Below are 23,876 nucleotides of genomic sequence, written 5' to 3' on the forward strand. Positions count from 1 at the left end.
GTTTATAGTCCCATGAATAAGACTGGAATATCAGTCATACCCAAGGAAATAGTTTCCAGAAAGTAGATATTGGAATTTGAGAACATTGGAAAGCAGTAAATGACACCAAGCACTTAGATATGTACTGCCACTGTAAAAGGCTACAGAATGAGCTGTGATGAAAACCACCCTCAAAGAGAAGTCTAATATACTTTTTCCCTCTCCATTTCCCCACATAGCCCATGGAGTAGGGTTAACCTGGAAATACTGTCCTAGATGCAATTTATCTGTAAGTGAATCAAAGAAAGGTTCCTAATAGAATGTAGAAGACATTTAGAATTCCCTGAATTGTGGGTTGAATTCCTAGTTAACTTCTTGCTACATAAGCTTTGGAGGATCTCCTGGTTATAGCTCATCTGACATTAATGTCTTTGTGTTGAACAATTATTTCTGTCCCTTTCAAGTACCCCTGAAACATTGGCCTCTGCTACATTGGGTATCATCTTGTCAACTCTTAAAGGGCAGGATGACCAGCAACTGGTCTGAGTGTGAGGACATCATCCAGAGTATGGGCGAGAAGTGAGTGGTGACTGTCCTAGAGGATCTAGAGAGAGAAGTTGATGAGCCAGAAGAGCAGATGAGAAGATTGATGTAGGACTGTGTGTGTGTGGTGTGAGTGTGTGTGGCACAGAATGATCATGAATAGGCTCCACCACACCTGTCCCTTCCTTTCCATTTTGTCATTCTGCACCCCTAAGAGAAGTGGTTCTTAACCACATTTAGTTCTCAGCCCCTTTGAAAATATGATGGGACACTATGTGTTCTTAGTGTATTAACATTTTTCATTCCCAAAATAATGGCCTTCTGAGCCTAAATGTTCTTAATTACTCTTAGAACACAGCTGATCCTCTGGGGCAGGAAATGGGCAAGAAGGGGTTGTTATGCCTCCACACAGTTTGGAATCTTTGAAGTTTCACCTCTAGTCCCATGAGTCCCATCTCCTTGAGGCTGGAGAGGGGACAGGCTGCCTTCTGGGAGCTCATCTCTTCTAGAAAGCCTCAGCTGACCTCAGTTGGTGAGCCACTCTGCCAAAGTGAGGCAGCTTCAGGTAGTCAAATGGACAGTTACGAATTTTTATTTTTTAACACAAGATTTTCTTGTTACATGTGTGAAAAATGTATTGAATGATTAAATTTGTAATTACTCCTTAGTTTATAAGGCCAGAGAGACCAGAATCTCATGGTATATAAAAATATCTCCTGAATTGATTCTCTCTAAACAGTTGTGGTTAAAAAAAAAAAAAAGCTGGGCATCATTTTTGATGTTTGATCACTGACAGCTTTCAAACTCCATCTTGCCCCACATCTGGGAAAGCTTAGAAAAAGTCCAGTGCTTCTTGTTGGTACTTCAGGCCATGCAAGCAAGCCTTGGTCTAGCTGTGCAGGAGAACTATTCCTTGGACTCATCCTCTAACCACAATAAAGACCAGGGCCACTAGCTCTCACTCCTTCTTAAGCTACTCAAGCCAATTCTGGACCAGTGGGGGTGCTTCCCTGATATCTTTAGAAAATTCCATGATGTGAGTAATAAATTTTCATACCCTCTTGTATGTATGCATGGTATCGTCCCTAGTAATTAGGAAAGGGGTCCATACTACCTTTGCAGGATAAGCACATTCACAGTTCAAAATACAAAACACAGAAAGTGAAAAGGCCACATAATCCTACATCCACCCTGGATACCATGTTGGCCATTTGTTGTATATTTCTCCTGCACAGTTAAATCTTGACACATCTATAACCATACTGGATCATTCTGAATATGACCCCATACCCATCTTTTTACTGACTGATACCCACTCTCTGAACTTTTTTCTTCCTTTTCTCAGCCCATAGATGTTCTTTGCCTTTCTGGCCACTATTTCTTTCAGTCTCTGGCACCACAGATTTTACTTTTCTCATGCCCTCCTCATACTTTCAGATGTACACAAACTTCATGCTTTTGCATTTCATTTGGAATATTTTCTCCATTAAAATAATATACTATGTAAAAATACAAAGTCCCTTATTGTTTCAGATGGAAAGGCCAGGGATGATAAAGGGACAACAGCTCTAATGAAGGAAGTTAGAGAAAACACAGAGTTATTTGGGGAGGTATGTGGAACACTGAATGGAAGCATTCACCAGGATCCTGAATGAAAAAGACCAATGGACATAAGATCAGATTAGATCATCTGCAGGCAACTCCTACAGGAGAAAAATGACACAAATGTTATGAATGTGGGAAAAGCTTGCAATGTGGGAAAAAGAATGCAAACCTCATTCAGAACCAGAGAATCCACATGGTAGAGCAGCATCTTAAAAATGAATTATACAGAGAAACTTTCCATGATTGAACCTCTGTCATCATCAGAAAATTCACTTTGCCAGTAGGCCTTATTAATGTAAGCAATATGGGCATACTTTCAGTGGGATTGCCAGTTTGTCAACATCATTGACACTATGGTGGAGAGAAAACATCCATGCAAAGAATAAAGACCTTCAGTAAGAGGCCAATCCTGGCTCACCATTAGTGTCAATAGAGAACACTCTCTTTTGGATGTTTCTATCAAAACTTTGATGTTGAAACACTGAAAATGAATAGTAGATGAGCTAATGTGTCCAGTATAGCCTACTATTTAAGAGGAGAGTTAATACTTTATCACTGAGGCAGTTTTCTGGAAATCAAAGTTTCTACAAAACCTATTTCATCCCATCATTAAATATGCTAGTGAGCAAACTGTTCACTTTGGTGCTTAGACCCTAAATAATTGATTATGGATGTAAAAACTTCTGCCTTTTATCATAGCCTCTCATTTTTTCCATCCATATTTCTCTCCATTTATATTCATGAAGCTCTTCATTACATTGAGGACTTTATGGGAGGCAAATCCCCTTAACTTTTGCTTATCGGGGAATTGTTTAATTCCTCCTTCATATTTAAATGATAATCATGCTGGATAAAGTATTCTTGTTTCAAGGCCCTTCTGTTTCATTGCATTAAATATATCATGCCATTCTCTTCTGGCCTGTAAGGTTTCTGTTGAGAATTCTGATGATAGCCTGATGGGTTTTCCTTTGTAGGTGAACTTTTTTCTCTCTCTCTGGCTGCCTTTAATACTCTGTCCTTGTCTTTGATCTTTGCCATTTTAATTATTATATGTCTTGGTGTGGTCCTCCTTGGGTCCCTTGTGTTGGGAGATCTGTGGGCTTCCATGGTCTGAGAGACTATTTCCTCTCCTGTTGGGACCTTTTGCCTCTTTTAGGCCTGTGACGGCCGCAGACTGGAGGTTTCCATCCTCCCTCGTTACTTCCGCGTTGTGGCCTAACTAGCTTCCCGCACATGCGCTCTTGGCCCTAACTCTGCCTCCCCACCTAACCCAAAGCCTGCCTAAAGACCCTAGTGACAGATGAGATAATCAATTCCCATTGGTTTCTGTTACTTCCTTATCTTCCCCTATATAAGTAAGCCTCTGATGGAATAAAGCTGAGTTTTACTGTGCCCTTGAGGCTGACACATCTCCCAGCTTGGTGCGGTTTTGTTTTTCCCCGGATCTCAGGGGAGAGTGTCCAAGCCACTGACACTCGCCCTCTCGCTCAGCCCCAGGGAATAACAGGCTGGTCCTGCTTGTCCCCCCACCTTCTTGTTGCTGAAGAGCAACACTCTCCCAGTTTGGGGAAGTTTTCAGAAATTATTTCTTCAAAGACACTTTCTATCCCTTTTTCTCTCCTTCTTCTGCTACCTCTCTAATATGGATATTGTTCCATTTGGATTGGTCACACAGTTCTCTTAATATTCTTTCATTCCTGGAGATCCTTTTATCTCTCTCTGCCTCAGCTTCTCTGTAGTCCTGTTTTCTGATTTCCATTCCATTAATGGCCTATTGCACCTCATCCAGTCTGCTCTTAACTCCTTCCAGAGATTGTTTTATTTCTGTATCCTCTCTCCTAACTTGATCCTTTAGCTCTTGCATATTTCTCTGCAGGTCATTCAGCATGGTTATGACCTTAATTTTGAATTCTTTTTCAGGAAGATTGGTTATATTGTCTCCTCAAGCCCTCTCTTGGGGGTTGTCTGGGTGATTCTGGACTGGGCCAAATTCTTCTGCCTTTTCATGGCAATAGAGGTAGTCATAGGCAGGTAGTGCTTGTGTCAGCTGGGAGAACAAAATCCCTTCCTGCTTTTTGGTCATCCTGTCCTTCTCTGCTGCCTGTGTCAGTTACCTGCACACCAGGAGCAGGCCTCGGGTTAGCCCAGAGCCCTGTGGGGAGTGACAGGTGTGCCAGGTATGCTCTCCTGTAAGAATGGCACCCTTTCTTGCCTTGCCCTGGACTCCTCTGCCTGTGCCAGGCAGCTGCATACCGGTGGCAGCCTCTGGGTCTGGCCTGGGCAGTTGCATGCTGGGAGGAGCCTCTGAGCGGCTGCTGTGGGCACAGCCACTGTCAGGCTGCTAGGCCACTGTTGCAGAGCTGTGCCAGAGAGGGAATAAATGGCAGGCTGCTTATCACCATGAGGGGCTTCAGAGCTGCACTGCCTCTCAGGGTGTTGGGGCACCTGAAGTTCCTCAGGATTCCCAGCCTGCCGGGTTGAGTGTGCCGGGACGATTCTGTCTAGCTGTGAGGCCTGTGTCACTTTAAGATTTTCAAAAAATACTCACTTTTCTTTTGTCCCAGTGGAACCAGCTGCAGAGACCACTCGCAGATTTTACTTTTCTGTTTTTCTAATATCCAGCACACCATGCAATGTGTGTTTGTGCTCCTGGTGCAGATTATTAGGGCTGGTTATTTGTCAGTCCTGCACTTCTACTCCCTCCCCACTCTGACTTCTTTCCTCCTGCGGATGAGCTGGGTTGGGGGGAGCACTGGGGTCCCACCAGCCATGGCTTGTATCTTATCCCCTTCATGAGATGCTGAGTTCTCGCAGATGTAGATGTAGCCTGGCTGTTGTACTGTGTCCTCTGGTCTCTCTTTTAGGCGTAGTTGTATTTGTTGTATTTTCAAAAATACATATGGTTTTGGGAGATTTCTGCTGCCCTACTCATGCTGCTGTCTTGCTCTTCCTCACATTGAGAACTTTAAATAGGGGTCTTTGATTTAATCTGAGAATGAACAGTAGACGAGCTAATGTGTCCAGTATAGCCTACTATTTAAGAGGAGAGTTAATTATGCCTTACCACTGAGGCAGTTTTCTGGAAATCAAAGTTTCTAGAAAACCTATTTCATCCCATAACTAAATCTGCTAGTGAGCAAACTGTTCACTTTGGTGCTTAACCCCTAAATAACTGATTATGGATGTAAAAGCTTCTGCCTTTTATCTTAGCTTCTCATTTTTTTCCATCCATATTTCTCCCCATTTATATTCATGAAGCTCTTCATTACATTGAGGACTTTAAATAGGGGTCTTTGATTAAATCTGAGTTCTCTAAACAATCCTTTAAATGGTACATTTCTTCTTGTTTGTTGCTAAAAGCATAAAAATTTAATCCTGATACACCCAAATGGTAATGTTAAGATCAAATTAACCATCCAAATTATAGTTGAGACATTGCTATAAAAGTTAGAGGGAGTCTGACCCTTCTAGGCATCAGTATACAACAATCTTCAGGACTACATTGAGGAAATAATCTCCCATCTCATAGAAAACTTAAAAATGCCTACTTCTTTAGGCATTTGGCATCCTTTGTATCAAAGGAATTATCCATATAGATTCTCACCAAACTGTTATAACATGAGCTACATATCATTCCAGAAATACATAGTATTTTTTCTAATTCTGTATCTTCTGCATCCATAGATGATTCACAGAATTTCCTTTAAATGTTGCATGAAGGAAAATGGGATGATCCTTTTTCTATAATTAATGTTTACAGAACTGGGAATAGGGTGAGACAAGAGAGGCGCTTAGGTAACAAAATTTAAGAGACTGGATGTGTCTTTAAATTTTGTGCCCCAGTGCCATTCTTGCCTCATTGTAGTCCTGGCCATGTATTGATACAGCATTAGAGGTCATTACACACTTTTATATTTATCTCCTTTGATCTTACTACAGTGAGTAGGTAGCATTGTTAGGAGTCTAACTCATGTCTCTTGACATCCTTTTCCTAATTTGCATTCCATTCTTTGTCCTGAAAATTCCATGTTCAAGTAATAGCCTTGTTTCCACAATGAGAGGATCCCTAACTAATTCACACATAATCCATGTATCATTGTATGTTTATTTTATTTTACACCAGACATAAAGTAGAGTTGGTGAGAAATCACAAAAGAAATGGAAAATGTAGCCCTGGACCTAGTGAAGACTAGAATTTTTTTTAAATTTTGGTATCATTAATCTATAGTTGAATGAGGAACACCATGTTTACTAGACTCCTCTCCTCAACAAGTCCCCCCCATGCCCCTTATTAGGAAGAAAATAAAAAGCAAGACCTAAAAATACAGAAAGTAACACTACAAAATGGTAATCTGCAGAGGACTTGAGTGTAATTTTAAAACCATTCTACTTAATATAGTCCCATTGCATCTACCTTTATCAGGGCAAGAGAACACAGGCTTCAGAGTCATAATAAAAGTGTTTGTCTCCTCTTCTCAAAATAAATTTAGGTGATGATGAATATCCAGTGAAATAACTTTTGTAAAAACACTTTCTAAAATGTAAATCAGAGCTCTGTGTGGAAGAGAGAATGGGAGGAGTGAAGGGTAAGTATCAAATAGTGAAGGTTTCATTAGTGAATGACTATGTTTGTTGTTGTTTTTCATGCAAAGGTCACTAAATATTTGCAAAGGCAGTATGGAATAATTTGGGGGAATATTTGATTCCTCAATGTTGTATATAATTTGCTTGTCAGGAACTTCTGAATAATAAGTATAGATTGTGACAAACTCATGTTTATGTACTTTCTCATGAGATAATATAAGAACTGTGTGTTACCCACATGATCTGCCAGAGTTATCCTGAATCTACTCATGAGAAAATGACCAGATAAATTCAACTTGTGGGACACTACAAAACAATCACCCTGGATCCTGCAAAACATTTTTACACTAAAGAGTAGTCACAACTACAGGCAATGCATGATCCTTGACTGGATATTTTAAAATCCCATTTTAAAACATTTTTGTAACAATTGAGGAATTTTGAATATATCCTGAATATTAAATAACACTGTCTAATATTAATCAGAATATTAAAATTCTTGAGGTTAATGATGGTATTGTGGTTATAAAGGATAATAGCAATTAGAAATTTATTATTAAAGTTTTAAGAGTGAAACATCATAATATCTAACTTCATTTCAATTGAGTAAGAACAATCTTAGTGAATCTAGGTTAATGATATGTGAGTGTTCAAAACTTTTCTGTAGGTTTGACATTATTTAAAATGAAACTTTTGGGATATTTATGGAAAACAATTTTGATAAAATTTGAGAAAGATAGCAATTTAATTTTAGCTAAGCTTTCAACATCTGGGATTTTTCTTAATGATTAAAATACATTGCTGTAACCACACAGGTAGCCCCCTTTTGATGAAGTTCCTCAGACTTCTTATTAACAAAGAGAAACCTAAATCCCTTAATCATGAAATTAGACTGGATAATTAGAGATTAAGGAAAATGGGAGTTTGCAAATCAAGGTAAACAAACTAAACAGACACAGAACTCTTAGTTCCCCCTCAAGGCTATAAATAAACTCTTGACTCATGTATCCTTGAGCTATTTTGCAGGAGTTTATACCCCCACCTCTGCAAAGGCTACCTCCTGACAACAAGCACACAGACCCCAGACTGAGTGGAACCAGAAGACTGATAACTAAGAATCCTGGAACAATCCCCTGTCACCTCATTACTGATCAATCAGAAGAATGGGCACAAACCGATTACACACCTACAACCCTTTCCCATTATTTTGCTGTTAAATCCTTGCTTGTAAGCCAACAGCAGGTTCAGGACCTTAAGAATTAGCAACTCTTTCTTCTTGCACGGTGTCTGCAATAAATGCCCACTGTGGGTCCCTCCCTGCCTCTGACCCACAGATAAGGGAGGAGATGCCATGAGATATCGAAGACCTGAAAGGACCAGCCAGGGGACTCGAGGCATAACAGCCCAAGAGTAATGCCAAAAAGGCACTCCTCATATTTATTGAGCAAATGAACCCAAACATCCGAAGAATTTTGAGTAGGGGGTTCAACACATGATCAACACACAATCATTATCTGACCCCAAGTCCAGCCCTAGGGCATGATGTTCCTCAAGGACACCGAAACCATGTGAGGGCAGTCACGAGTTGTAGAACTGTTTTGTGTTTACTCATTCTGTTATTGATCATGCATCAGGAGTTGCAGGAGAAACAGTCAGGTCATATGTATTTGTACATTTGATTTCTATATTACTTGATTTATATATTAATCCCATTAACCCCACCTTTCCCCCTTTTCTTTTAAGTAGTAGATATAATAAAGAATATAGCAAGCAGATAGTTTCTAACAGAAGGCTTTTAACATAGTGTACTTCTCCAAATTCTGCAGTATGAAATAAAAGTCTGCTTCTTAAATTTACGTGATGTGAAATAAAGACAGAAAATATATTTAGTGCAAATAGAAGGTAATTGCAGGTGATCAGGTCTATGCCTATAGACGGAAATTTGACCTGAGCTGGGCAAGGGCAGCGGAGAATGCCTCACATAAATGGGAGGATGAGATTCTAAGCCTCGTCTCAGTTGGCCCCCTTCTCCTCACCTGTTGGCCCCCTGCAATTGTGCCTGTCTAAGGTTGTTCCTCCCATGAGGAATCTTACCCATCTCTGTCTAACCAGCCATCCTCCGGTACTGTACAGGAAGATTACATGCAGCAAAAAGAGGCATTTTCTCATACTCTTATGTCCAGGCATCATCATAAAAATCACAAAATACAATGATTCACTGCACGGACTTTCATTGGGGGTAATGTAGACAGTGAACAATCACTTCTTAGACAGTATTTCTTGAAAAGTCGCATAAGCATGTATTGGCTTCAATAAGCTAGTGATCAAATGATGAACCCACATTACCAGAACAGGAAGACAAATACATAATAGAAGTAAAACTACAAGTATTGGCCATATCCAATGAAAGCAAGAGAACAAATTTGATGATCCAGGCATTTGTGAAAACTTATCAATAACATGATGAATATTATTTAATTGATTTTGGATAGTTTGAGAAAAAGCAGACAAATTAAAACAACATATTCCTGGAAACTGTTCAGAACTCATGTTCTTTTAACAATAGATAGTGTATAATAGTGCAGTTTTGAAGTACTGCAACTCATACTTCTCCCAGTTCTTGATTGAGTTCAGATAATACATAAGCAGTCAAATTTGTTGTCTTATTGTATACACAGGCCAGCTTGGATATCTCTTTTTGCATTCCACCGATAAGTTCAGGAATGGGCAGGATGAATGCAGCTGCAACTGCAACAGAGACGGGACCTAAAAGCTTCAAGTTGTCATCACAATCAGATGGCAGAGCTCAGAGAAATCTTTCATGGCTATTTCCAGGATAATCTATTACAGCAGGAAGGATGCATCCCATGCCACATATACCTTGATAATGTGAAGAGAGGGCTTAGTGTGTGGACCTGTACCACCTGCCCTGCCCCAAAGGTGGGCTGGGTTGTTGTCTGTTGGCTAGGGCTGTTTACAGTGAAGTTACGGGTTATGCTGAGATACCCTTCCTTATTTGCATAACACTCAAACATTCCAGGCCAAGTTGCTCCTGGCCTTTTGACCTTTAACTGATCTCACTGAAGAATGACTCTAGAGCTTAATGTTTAAAAGAGTTTTGATAGGGGGTTTCCTTGCATGTAGTTACATTGCTTTGACTGCAAATATCCTGCCTTGCTTTTTCTGGAGGCCCTCACCCTATTCTGTCTAAGCTTAAGGTCCCTGTCTCATTCCCCCCTCTACAGATAGAAAAGGGGCAACGACCATTCTGGCTGTTTCATGCTGAGACGGGGCACATAAAGGGTGCAGTTAGGTCTTCATCAGTGGTCAGTGGAGAGGGCCTTGGAATATTGGTGCTTCAATTCCAGGTTCCATTCCTATTACTATTTGCAGTTTTATGGCTTCTAGGAAAGATAGAACAAATTGTGTTATTAGGTTAAGTAGCAACATCTGGAGTTGGATTTTCCTCTTTGGAGCAACTTGACGAGATTAAGAATGCATGGCTGAATACGAGGACTAGAAAAAGTAAAATTTTAATTGAAGTGATGGGCAAAAACTCAAACATCTTGAGAATCATTGATATTTTGGGGAAACAAGAATTCTGGATCTAGTCTATGTCCCAATGACTAGTATTATGATTTAGTATAGATTAGGCTAGGCTGCATTATTGAAACAATACTTTTCTCTAAAATGGCCCTCATTTTTATTAGAAGTAACTAGATTAAGAAAATAATTAATACTTGGCTTGACTATTTGCGTAAGTGCAGCTGCTGGAGTCCAGCTCCAGCGGGGTGTGTGTGTGTGTGTGTGTGTGAAGCCCAATAGGCTGAGACGGAGTCAGTGCATGGAGAGACAGGACACAGAGTCAGATGGAGGTGATCTCTCAACAAAGTGCCAATGACAGCTTTATTTATACTATTTTGCACAAGGATATGATTATTTTTTATTGGTTCTTTTGATTAACAAGCATAGGCAAGATTTTTTCTTTCTGTTTCCTTCTAATCTATACATGGTTAGCCAAGTGTTAGACAGGTGATTTTTTTTCTGTTCCTTGACCTAAATTTTTCTTAGCAACATGGACTCTATTGTGTTTCTTGTTTCTATGCAAAGTGGTTTCTAAGTAATGCACATGACCACAGAAACGTGCAGCATGTAGCAGTGACTATGGAGTCTATCAGCTCAGGGTGAAATACAGGTCACTCACTACTACAGTTAGCTAGGCAGGTATCATCATCTATATTTCTAATGCAATGGGTACATTTTATCTCCTCATAACATTTATTCTATTGTAGGTAGATGCAAGATAAAGATAGCATGATTTAGTGCTGTAAGAGGGCAAGTGTAGATGATCAGGTCTGTGCCTATAGACTAGGTATTAATCCAAGTTAGACAAGGGCAACAAAACATCCACAGGTATAGACAATTTCTCTCAACACTGGGGGGCTGAGTTTCTAAACCTCACCTCTGTTGGCCCCCATTTTCTCACCTGATGGCCCCCTGTGACTGTGCCTGTCTTAGGTTGTACCTCCCTTGAGGAATCTTACCTGTCTCTGGCTAACCAGCCATCTTTCAGGGCCATACAGGGAGATGTAAAGCTGGTAAGTGAGAGAGAAGCAATATTCTTTGAAAATGTTAGCTTTTTACTTCTTTGCAGATTTATGCCCTGTGGCTTCCAGGCCCAGCACTTGTCTTGAGGTATCTTTACTTCTTGAAAAATTATGGTATTTGGTAATTTCACATATAAGGCACGAATTCTAGTAAATGGTTGTAATTAGGAAGGAAGAAGAAAAGCTATAGAAGTACCACATTGAAGAAAACATGAGAAAACGGATTAAGTGTCAGACAGGGTTATTCTATTCAGTAATCTCTCATAACTCTATTTCTCTAATTTTACTATAAAACTCTTCATTACAAATTTCACTAACATTGCAAAATAGGGGGGCATTCCCACTTAGGTGGAGATGGGGTAGTCAATGTTTGACTAACTACCTGCAGGTTTTGGTATTCTATGCCAAGATTGCCACGTGGCCCCTGTGTGTTCTATTCTTCAGGAGCAGTGTCCTGAGAAGCTTCTGGGAAGTTTATGTTCTCCTCCTTTCTGTGCTACTTATCAAAGGTTAGCTTAGTCTTTGGCAAAAATGCAAGCAAAATGCAAAGCCAATAGTGTAATGGAGAAAAACAAAATCAAGGTGGGTAATAGGGGGTGCCAGCTGTGAAGGCCCCTGCTTTGTGGGGGTCTTCCTCCAGCCTGAGCTTTTCTACACAGCTTGAATAGCATGGCTCCCAGCATGCAGCAAGAAGAGCAATTGATTACATAGGATCTTTTAAATGTGCTTTGCTGGAACTTTTAATAAGGAATTTCAGATTGGACTTTTAAAGACCTTTCAAGGCCAGAAAGCCAAGCCAGATTTGCCATTAGGTTTTGCCTGCAGTACCTGTAGAGTTGGGTGAATTCCTCTCTTCTTGATGTGCCTGAGACATTGTGAGGTTCCTGCACCTGCCAGGAAGTGACCTTCCTTACTCACCTGCTAAGGCTGCTGGGAACTCTGTAAGCAAGGTACCAGGCCTACTCTTCCAAGGGGCTTTGTTGGCTATATAAAGTCAACCTTAGTTCCTTAAAGCTGTTCAAAGCTGAGTTTATGCATGTGTCTCTCAGGTATGACATTCTAGTCAGAGCCTTGGTAACATAACTACTGTTTTTAATTGGTCCTGTTATAGGGAAAGCAGATTCTTACTGAACTTATGCAAATAAACATACTTCCATAAAATATAATACTGTAAGTTTTTTTTTTTATCTCTGGAGGGATCAGGTAGAAAGATAAATGTTTCAATTCTGTTTATAAAGGTATTGTCATTTATGAAACTGTTGTCAGTCAGCTTAAGAGAAAAAGCTTAAAACATTTTATCAGCAACATTTGAAACAAAAAGCCACAAAATCATTTCCCTAGTTTACTTAATCTTATCTAATCAATGCTTGTTCTACTGAAATCCAGTTCTTTACTAGTGTAGGAGTAATAAAACAGTGAGTATAAATTACAAAAGACTTATAAATGACAATGGTTAAAGATCTGATGAGAGCTTACTATAAGACAGTTGACATAAGAAAATTTGCATATTAATGAAACATAAAACATTCAATAACAAAGTTTAGCATCATTTCCTTTGACAGTGCTTTCCAGGTAAATATATATCAGAGAAATAAGCCAAATTAGTCAAATATTTTTCCTGATGAGGAGAAAAAAATTCCTCTGACATGTTCCAGGGGCCCTCTGGAAAATATCAGAGTTAACTAGAGGTAAAAAGCATCTTTTTGAATTAGATTTTGGGAAGCTGTCAGAAAAAATTTTAAGGCATTTGCCTAAATAGCCTAAATAGAATGATAAGTCACTATGAAACAATACTTACCTATTTAACCAGAATGACAATAAAAGATTTTAAAGGCAAGTACAGAAGATTACACAGTTGTTAGCAAAGCTTAGCTTTTAGTTCTTTTAATGTTAAGATCTCATTTTCTTAAATACTTAGACAACTCATTGAAACTTGAAGCATGAGAAGCTGTTTTGATCAAACAATTAGAAAACTCTTTGCTATCTTTCAGCATTAAAAGCAGACTAACAGTTTAAGAAAACTGTCCTTTTAACTGAGAACAAAATTCTAATTTTGCTGTGTACTTGATTTCAAGACTTATTTGCTTTAATTTTACATAGCATGACCATATCAATAATTCTTCTATAAACTTTCTACAACCTTCTTTTTACATTCAGTGTTCTCCCTCTTTAAATAGCTGTACTTTAGAACAGTTACTTTCTTTTATGCTCAACAAAATGAATTTCCATTCCTTATACTTTCTCTTATTAAAACACCCATCTTTTTTAGCAAGTAGAGATGTTTTCTTTATTACTTTACATAGCTTAAATTAGATCTTAAAACCATTAGGCACTTTAATTTCCAGTGAACCCGGACAAGTGGGCTATTGTAAACCATTGCACTACCATTCTTTAGATTAACAAATTTATGAACACACTTTATAATTCCTGGAACCATGTGCTTTTCAGCATAATCTCTAAGCACAAAATATGTCTATTAACTTAGTAAAACTTTAAGGTTTTAGGTTACTACAAAGATTCTTAGGCTGTTTGTAGGTATACACACTGTAACACACTGTAATACATTAGCATTATTATTAAGATGTTTATTTGCTACACTTATTTAGTTTACTTATTCCTAACAACTATGCTCACAAAACTTTTACCAAACAATAGACAAAGTCAAGTCTCTCTTTAAGCATTTTTTCTTGAAAGATTTAACAGATAACATCAACTTCAATGACTTTAGGTAAACTTAGGTAGCTGATAACCATAAGGACATGTCCATTTCAGTTTAACTTAAATTAGCATTAATGCTTAGTATCTTTTATTAGAATTTTCTGGAAGTTTTAGAATGCCCAAATTTTACAAGCGCTTGTCTTTAAATCAATTTTTATTAATACCATTCCGGAGGTAGAAAAATATTTTTCACTTACACACTTAGACACACAAACATACAGATTGAGACCTAATGACTACAGTTAGCAACACTTTTCATAAAAGAACATATACACAGACAGATAAACTGATACAAAGATTTGAGTTACTAATATTCAATTGCCTTTTTTCTTTTTAGTTTACTTGATTAAAAGTATCTCAATTTTCAAGAATACACTCTAAGGGTGAATAGTTTACATAACTGGGTTAAGGTTAGATGGCCCCAGATTAAAAGGGCCCATGAAGGCTCTGTACCGATAGGGACTGTGTGTGTCTAAGGGGGCTGGAAATGAAATGCAAGTACAATTCTAGCACCAGTTATTTAAAGCCAGGCTTTATCACAGAAGATAAATTTCTTCCATTTCAGGGAATCTAGTTTAAAAATCTCCCAATTTTTGAAGATAATAATGAACTCAATAAGAATAGATTTTCACCAAAATAATTTAGAAAACTAGTTCCATATTGTAGTCTATGGGATTTTTAACTATTTCCTTTCCTTGGATTAAAATAAATTCAGCTGCATAACTTTATAATATTGTATACTTCTCTCAGGGGCCAAACCTTTCTAATCAGAGACTTAAGACTGGTGGCCAATGTTAATTGTCTTTTAAGTGACTAACGGGTGCTCAGACACATTTTATGAGAAAAAGAGTACAACATTAAGTCAGGAATAAGAGTGAAGCATAGATCTCCTACCTTGCAGTGGTATCCTTGAAATTGATGAGAGTTAGGAATGTCCCCTGTCTCACTGAGAGGCCAGGGCAGCCTGAAGAAGCAGGCTGGAAGTCAGAGAGACACTCCTCATGGATACCCAGTTGGGCTGTTGGGGTCTGATTCCAGACATGCAGATCATTGAGAAGCCCCTGAAGTGTAGCCTCAGCCTAGACTCTTGCAGTTGCCCACAGCTTTCCTCAGTCCCTGGCATCCAAGGAGAGGCCTCTGAAAGGGAATCCTGGCCTCCACTCAGGTGACATTCCCGGCTCCCAAGGAGATGGGGGATCCACTGAGGGAGACGCAGGGGAATCAGTCTCTCAAGACTGAGAACGGCAGCCAGGCTAGTCCCATCTAAGTGGCTGATGAGCGCCCCATGTTGTGTGCCATAGACGGCTTTCTTATGTAAGGACAGTGAAAGAAAAGGCAGGCATGGATTCCAATACTCACCTCTGAAGCTATCCCTGTACGGGCCACCAAAAATGATGCCAGGGTTCTTGCTTGCGGAGCTGATAAATGAACATGGCAAACAGTCAAGATAGGAGAGCTAAGGGGAGGCTTTTATTTAGAGATACAGTGAAAGGACAAACATCTACTGGCTCATGCCAGGAGGGGACAAGAGACCCCTGTGCACATAATTTTGACAAATTGTAGGGCTGCTTAACATTCTTTGAGGAAGTGCTTTCTATTGGAATCCTTCTGAAGGAGCTTGTAAATTTAAGGAGGGTAGAGTAAAAGCAAACTTTTCCCTGTCTGCCACGGGTAAAGGAATTGTAAAAAAACAATCTTTAAGATCAATGGTAACCATGTCCCAGTCTTTCAGAATCATAGCTGCAGAAGGGAGGCCTTCTTGTAAAGGACCCATAGGTTTAAGGACTGCATTAATTTGCCTTAAGTAATGTAAGAGTTTCCATTTCCCGGACTCTGTTTTATAACAAATACAGGGGAATTACACAGGCTGTGGAAAATTCTAATCTATCTAACTGAAGCTGTTTTTGAACTAATGTGTGTAAGGCTGCCAGTTTTTCTTTATTGAGGGGTCATTGATCTACCCAAACAGGTACAGGGATGATGTTCCCCTGTCTGTGAGCCTGTTTGAAATCTCTTAATACATTACTCCAATCAGTTTGTCTGAGGGTTCCTTGTGGCGGCAACCAGTAACTATGTTTTTTAATGTATTTGTGAAGTTGAGCAAAGTCTATTTTAGAAGTTTTCACTCCTGAGGTTTTTAGGAAAGCACGGAGTAATGTTAAGTAATCCTCTAGCTTATCTGCTTTAGTTTCATTTTGGCCCATTATAATGTCCCTGACGTCTCGACCCTGTGCCTACGTACGTTTTCCCAGGAGTCTTACTGGATCGATGATCTTTGGAGCTTCCCTGCTCTGAGTTTCAAGGGTCCCTGTTCAGGCGCCACTTGTCGGTCCCTCCGTGCCTCTGACCCGCAGATAAGGGAGGAGATGCCATGAGATATCGAAGACCTGAAAGGACCAGCCAGGGGACTCGAGGCATAACAGCCCAAGAGTAATGCCAAAAAGGCACTCCTCATATTTATTGAGCAAATGAACCCAAACATCCAAAGAATTCTGAGCAGGGGGTTCAACACATGATCAACACACAATCATGATCTGACCCCAAGTCCAGCCCTAGGGCATGATGTTCCTCAAGGACACAGAAACCATGTGAGGGCAGTCACGAGTTGTAGAACTGTTTTGTCTTTACTCATTCTGTTACTGATCGTGCATCAGGAGTTGTAGGAGAAACAGTCATGTCATATGTATTTGTACATTTGATTTCTATATTACTTGATTTATGTATTAATCCCTTTAATCCCACACCCACTTTCTTTTACTACATCCCATTGTGAGTGTTTGGCTTTGCTGTGTGTCAGGCAAGCAGATCCAGATTTGTTTGGTTCAATACCATTGTTATTTCAAAATCTTTACCTATATTCTCAAAATCTCCTAATATATTTCTGTGTCCCATATTAATATTTGCTCATCTGTGTAAATAAAGTTAAGAAAATGAAAGCTCCCTTTTCCCCCAAGGAGGTATGGTAGGCATTTGTTTTTATTCCTATAAGCACATCTTTTGTACCACTGCTTTTTTTTTTAATAAGCCAGAGGTCAACAAACTGCTGCCTACAGGCCAAAATTGGCCCATGCCTGTCTTTGTATTGCCTAAGCAATGAATGATTTTATGTTTTAAAATTTGGGGTGAAAAATCAAGAGAATAATAAAAGTTTGTGACATATGAAACTCAAATTTCACTGTCTATAGTTTTACTGAGACACAGCCATGTTCATTCATTTACATATTGTCTATGGCTGACTTTGCCATACAGTAACAGAAACTCAATTAAGCAAAATGCTATTCTCTCAAAAAAATTTTTATTCTTCCTATTAGAAGACCTGTATCACAAAATTGTACTCAGTTATTATATTTTGAATAATAAGAATTTTATTTCATCAATGAAACTATGGAAATTTGTTTTTTCTCTTGTATATAAGTATGTATATAGTGTCCTCAGTTTTGCCTCTTGGTCCATGAAATCTAAAATATTTACTATTGGCCTTTTAAAGAAAAATTTTGACAACCCCTGTTCTAGCCATAGTTTTCCTAGGAACAAAAATACATTCTAAAACTCATTTTTCCATAGGTTATCTAAAAGAGATACTCTGTCAATTAATATTTGAAATCCCCATCAGATACTGGCTTAATTTTACAGCTACTGAAGTAAAATTTACAGATCCAGTTCACTGGCTTACTAAGTAGTTTATAACTTCAAAATAAAATTTTTACATGAAGTATGACATTTTTACTTACAGAGAATCTATAGTATTTACCTTATCCATTGTGACATTTTCACTACACACATGACCATGCACTTAGAATGCTCACTCCTATTTGTGAGTTCCTAACTTAGCATAGTTGATGGCAGGGCACCATTCCAGTCTTTATCTCCTTCAATCACATTACTAGAATTCTACTTAGACCAAATAATCTAATTTGGTCCTATTCAACTAACTTCCCTCCTTTATTGTTTAGAGTCCAAGCAACAAGAAAGCACCACTTTAAAGTTTTGACTTAGCTTTTCTTTGTTTTCCAAGTCAGTCAACTAATTAAGCAGGTCAACTTAATTGAAGAGAACCAAGATGATGGCAATGCCTACATGAAGTTTAAGATCAGAAGAAAAGGATCTTGCATGAAATATTTGTCATTTCATAGTGAACGAAGTGTGTGTAGAAACCACAATGTTTCTAAAGATATTAACCAGATTAGGAAACAGCTATAAGATGCATGAGATGCATGTTTCCCTGTGTCTCACGGGTAGAAAACTCTGTGAATTAAGAATTGAAAATCATAACTCTGGCCCTCACTTGTCTCAGAGGCTGAGCTCAAACTTTGATTCTAAAAGAAATTCTGATTCTTGCTTCCCGTAGGAACAAGTGCGGTTTGGAAGTCACAAATAAGTGTATTTCCACCATGAAGAGATGGGCAAGCTCCTTTTTAAGGTATAAAGAGGCGAGTGAGAAGTAGGGGATCTCCACCAAGGGGTAAAGATGGAGAGGGCGAAAGTAAGATTAGGAGGAGAGAAGGGTTAAGTATCAAGATGGTTAAAGCATTCGAATAGGGGATGTTTGAACAGTAGAGGGAGTCATTGGTGGGAGATCCTTTTTTTACTTTCCAACGGCTCTCAGGTTGGGGGATGTAAATTCTAAAATCTGGTACGGCTATGCTTCTTTAGCCATTCCCAAGTGGAAGTCTCCAGGCAGCTACACTGAAGGCAGGCGCCTCGGGAGCCACGCGCGCTGGCTGGCTCTTCACTTGACAGCTGCCCGGAAGCGAAGCCGTGCGCAGACCGTTGCCCGCGCGCCTGCGTGGGTCAGAATGGTCGGTTCGCCACAGCGTCTGTCGTGAGCGCCTGGCGTTGACCTGTTGGCCACTGGTGGAAGCGTGGCTGTGACACCGGCATCCCAGGCTCGCTATCCCGAGGACATCCCTGGTACTCGGAGACGGCGACGCAGCTCATGGGCCAGCACGCCCTCAGCTCAGGACAGATGCTCTTCCTGGGGCGGCCGTGAGGGACTCAGGCCAGCGTAGGGAAGATCGGGCGTCGGCACTCCTTACCAGCCTACCCGCTCGGGGTTCCGCAGCTATACATTCTCATCCTCTTCTTCGGTCTACTGTGGCCGATACCATTACCATTACCACCGTTATGCGGGTGATCAGCAGTGGGAACAAGACTACAAGAAGGAGAAAGTGGAGAGCTGTCGGCAAAGGAGGCTGAAAGAGAGAGAAAGGACTGGGGAGTTGGGAGCTCCTGAGGTATGGGGGCTGTCTCCAAAGTTTCCTGAGCTGGATTCTGATGAACACGCCTCAGTGGAGGGCATAGAGGTAAAGACTCAGAAGAGCCGCAGTTCAAATTTCAGCCCTGAAGACAAGAGGAAAAAGAAGGCCAGTCGTTCAAAAAACAAGAAGAAAAGAAGAAAAAAATCCAAAAGAAAACATAGGAAATATTCTGATGATAGTGACAGCAATTCAGACTCTGACCCCAATTCTAGCTCTGCCGATAAAAAGAGAGCCAAAAAATACAAGAAGAAAAAGAAACACAGAGCCAACAAACCCAAGGAAAAGAATAAGACTAAAAAAGAATCCAGTGAGTCAAGATACAAGGATTCAGAAGGGGAGTTGCCAGAAGATACCGGGCTTCAGCAGTCAAAGATTGCAGATACCACGAATCTATTTAGGCCCAGAAGCACCCATAATACACACCTCTCAAGATGAGAAACCTTTGAACTATGGCCATGCTCTGCTCCCAGGTGAAGGTGCAGCTATGGCAGAGTATGTAAAAGCTGGAAAACGAATCCCACGAAGAGGTGAAATTGGGGTGACAAGTGAAGAGATTGCTTCATTTGAATGCACAGGTTATGTTATGAGTGGTAGCAGGCATCGCAGAATGGAGGCAGTACGACTGTGTAAAGAGAACCAGATCTACAGTGCTGAAGAGAAGAGAGCCCTTGCATCTTTTAACCAAGAGGAGAGATGTAAAAGGCAGAATAAGATTCTGGCCAGTTTCGAGAGATGGTGTATAGAAAGATAAAAGGGAAAGATGATATGTAAGGACTTTTCGTTCTACAGCAGGACTTTTAACAACAGTTTTATATTACCAAAATAGTATTAAAAGACTTTATGGTGCTACGGAACCTACTATGTAAGAAAGTCCCTAAAGAGAAAGCTGCGTTTTGAAATCTCTTTAGCAATTTGTTTTTTGTTACTTTAAACTTAAAAATATGTGCACATGGTCTAAAAAATATTCAAACATTACAGGAGGAGAATTAGTAAACTGTGAGTCTTTCATCCTACTCCCTTATCCATCTTCTCAGAGAAATCTTTTCGTTGTCTTCTATATCTGTATGTACATAAGCATATATATTGCAGGATGAAGGTTGGAGCTATTAACCTGAAAGGTTCTTTCCCTGTTGCCCTGACTTTTGTCTCCCTTGAAAGGCTTCGTTGCCTCAAGGAGCCATTAATTTGCCCCAGGGAGGACCAGAAAAATGCCCAGAGGAAGAAAGGATTCAATTGAGAGTATACTTCTGGTTGTGGTTAACAGATTGAATTAAAAAATAGAGATTTACTGGCTCATGTAACTGAAAAATCTAGCAGAAGGATGTGTTTCCTGCATGGCTTTGTAGGACTTCAACTTCTTTCTTCTCCATGGGTCATTTTCCTCCTCAGGCTGGTTTTCCTTAAATAACAAAAGAGCTACCAAAGCTTCTGAGTTGGGCTATATATTTCCTAGTCTACCTCTGAAGAGAAAAAGAAAGTTTCATCTTGGTACTCCAAACAAGAATCCTGAGGTTCACCCTAATTGGATTAGCTTAGATTGCATACCCACCCTCAGAAAAGGTGCTGTTGCCAGGGAAATAGAATGGTCTACTCCTGGAGTTGTAGTTATCAGTTTATGGGCTACATGGGGAAGGAGTAGATACCTGAATGAAAAGTAGGGTAATGTTGGGAAGGGGGTTAGGCAACCAACAAATGCCCACTGCAGTTTTGAATGATTTTTAAAAAATAGATAGTACATGTGATGAAGCCAACTTTCCTTGAATAAAATCTTATTTTGGCTTTGATTAAGAAAAGGCAAATAATCTGATTGAAAGAGGCATAAGGTTTTTCCATGAAAATAAATGTAAAAGAGAAAAGATGAAGATTCCAGGGTGCTTGAGTCTTTCAAAGAGTAGTCTAGCTCACACTTAGACTAGGAGAAGAAAGAAAAGATGAGAAGGTTGTTAAGATAAATTCTAGCCGAAATAAGCAGGCAAAGAGAGGCAACAAAGGGCCAGGTAGTTTATTTGAACACAATTCCTGGGTGATGTTCCCCGGTCTGGCTATCACAGGCCAGGGAAGTCACACTCAGCAGGGCAGGCAGCAAGTTTTTAAAGAAGGCAGGGGGAGGGAGCGCAAAGGTATACAGTGGTGCGAGGATTGGCTCGCCTAGGGTACGTGGGGGTCTCTCATTGGCCTTTAGCCAGGTACTGGAAAGTTACCACTAATCTTCTGGCTTGGGGGAAGGGCTCTAGTTAGGAATGTTATCTGATCAGGCTCTGAAATGTTGTCAGACCAGAAGCTGTTGGTGTCTTTGCCTTGTTTGGTGAGGCCTGAGCTTGTCCATCAGGCTCACCCTTTCCCCTGATGCCTCCAGCCTTACAAAGGTAAAAAGGAGGCAGCTGGTAGAGTTCATGAACAGGAGACCAGATCAGGAGGGACCACGTGGTAAGAGTTAGCACTGAGAGCCTGGCTAGCACCTGTGCTGAAGAAGACTTTAGAGTGAGCCCCATTCAAGGTCTACAATAAAATTTTATTGTCATCCAGTTCTATCTCCCAGAATCCCAAGACTTCATTTCAATACTAGTCAAACTATCTAATTTGAATAACCACCTTTTTAAGACTTAAGACCTAGTAAGTTCTAAGGATAAAGATGAAAAAGTGGGGTTCTAGAATATCAGAGGACATGTGATGTGGAAGGGCACCTTCACCTCAGTATATGACTTGATTGGCACTGGACCACACTAGATTGAGATTGTCCCCAAAGAAGGTTGAGGAACATGGTGAAAGTCAATGTTACATATGTATATTTCCATTTCCAGAAGCAAACCATACCACACTATATGCATAGACCTGTACCTTACTTTTATCACTTAACATTACACTGTGGAGACCTATTTTACATTAATGCATATAAATTTACCTAATCTTCTTAATGACCTTATAGTATTCTACTGAATAGAAGTACCATATTAAGATATTTCCTATGTTTTGCAACTACACAACAGTGAAAAATCTTTGTGTATGTGTGAGAGTATTATCTGTAACATATTCATCTAGAAATAGAATTATTGGGCCAAAAAGAACTCTTTGGGTTATGTAAAAATGACCACCTAGAAGTATAATTATTGGATCAAAGGGAAAATATTTCTTAGGTGCCTAAATATTTATTAGGTACTAAGCATGATGGCAGGTACTGGGGGTAAACCAAAGTAGAAGTTAGGCTTGATCCCTGCCATCATAAAATTTTACATTCTCTTGGAGGTACAGATCTTAAAAAGTTAACAAATACTTATAAACTGCAACATGCTATGGAGAAAATAAAGGGCTAGAGATAGTAATACAGTGGTCTCATTTAATGTCGCATTTAATCTCTCTGTGCTTTTAAATTTCAATAGATACTGCAACATTGCCTTCCAAATAAAATGCACCAGTTCACACACCTATATCGCCATCAATATTGTACTTTAAACCTTTGGATCTTTGCCAATCTGATACTTAAAAAGTGGCATTTCATTTTTTCATTTAAGAGTAAGGTTGAGCAGCATATATGTATAAACATATATACATAATACATATGAATCTTTTGTAATTCTTTGTGTGTGTGACATACCCACATTAGAACTTTTGTCCATTTTCCTAGTGGGTTGGCCTTTTTTTTAATTGATAAGAATTCTTCACATAATAAATTATCTCTATCACACATCTTGCTGATATTTTTCCCCTTTACTTGCTTTTCTAATTCTTTTTTGGATGTGATTGATCATAATGCCATTTAAGGCCTAAAAAGATTCCATAACACTAGCCAAATACCTTTGTCTTTCTTACTTCAGAAAAAGATACAGCTGAGAAGCTGTGGCTTCCAAGTAAGCCAAGGTAAAAATGTGCTTTATCAAAGTAATAGACTATACAAAACACAACAAATAGTATGTGTAACGCTGTATTGCCAATGGGTTTCAGCTCTAGGCAAGTTCACTATGGATTCAATGTGACCACAGAAATGACAGTAGAACGTTTTTGGGACGAAAGGGTTTATACCCAACTTTATTTCCATGGTGGCAGGTCAATCCTAGAATCCTGTCTACATAGAGCAAGTCTGCATGTAGCAGGCCAGCCTCTTCCTCTGGGCCTCTCTTTCAGCACAGTCATCCTCTGGGTCTCTCCGCCCACACAGCTAACCCAGTCTCTGTCCAACAAGCTGTCACCACTCCAGCCTCTGCAGGGCTCTTTATATAGAGTCAATAATGATGCATTGCCCACACGTGTGTACTGAGCCAGCCAACCAGGGCCAGGTGAGAATCCTGGCCACAGGAACCTTCCCTTTACCCACAAATGCCTACAGCACAGTTCTCATAAGAGCATTTTGTGTGGTTCAGTATATTTAATTTGCTGTTTAATGTTGCTATTAGAGAGGAACTTGGCCAGTAAATCTGCCTTTAAAAAGATTTTGAGACTTGGAATTTTACTGTGGATCATTTTATCTCAGGGGAGCTAACAAAAGAAGTCAGCTTCATTTTTAAAATAGTTTTGCACAGAATATGTGGTTATAGGTTGTGGAAAAGGAGAAAACAGCACTGCATAAATTCCATATCATGTTTAGGTG

The 23,876-nt window shown here is 39.6% G+C and overlaps 1 protein-coding gene across 1 annotated transcript; it reads left to right on the forward strand.

Moving 5' to 3' along the window:
* The first annotated feature begins 505 nt into the window (after window positions 1-505).
* Window positions 506-20,784, forward strand: NKAPL (NFKB activating protein like). Its single transcript, XM_073224314.1, is given in 5 exon segments — window positions 506-558; window positions 18,643-18,794; window positions 18,864-19,687; window positions 19,689-20,013; window positions 20,016-20,784. Coding segments are annotated over 5 exon segments (1,404 nt in total). The 3' UTR covers window positions 20,066-20,784.
* The last annotated feature ends 3,092 nt before the right edge of the window (window positions 20,785-23,876 follow it).

This window comes from Manis javanica, chromosome 16 (assembly GCF_040802235.1).
Source record: "Manis javanica isolate MJ-LG chromosome 16, MJ_LKY, whole genome shotgun sequence".
Lineage (NCBI taxonomy): Eukaryota > Metazoa > Chordata > Mammalia > Pholidota > Manidae > Manis > Manis javanica.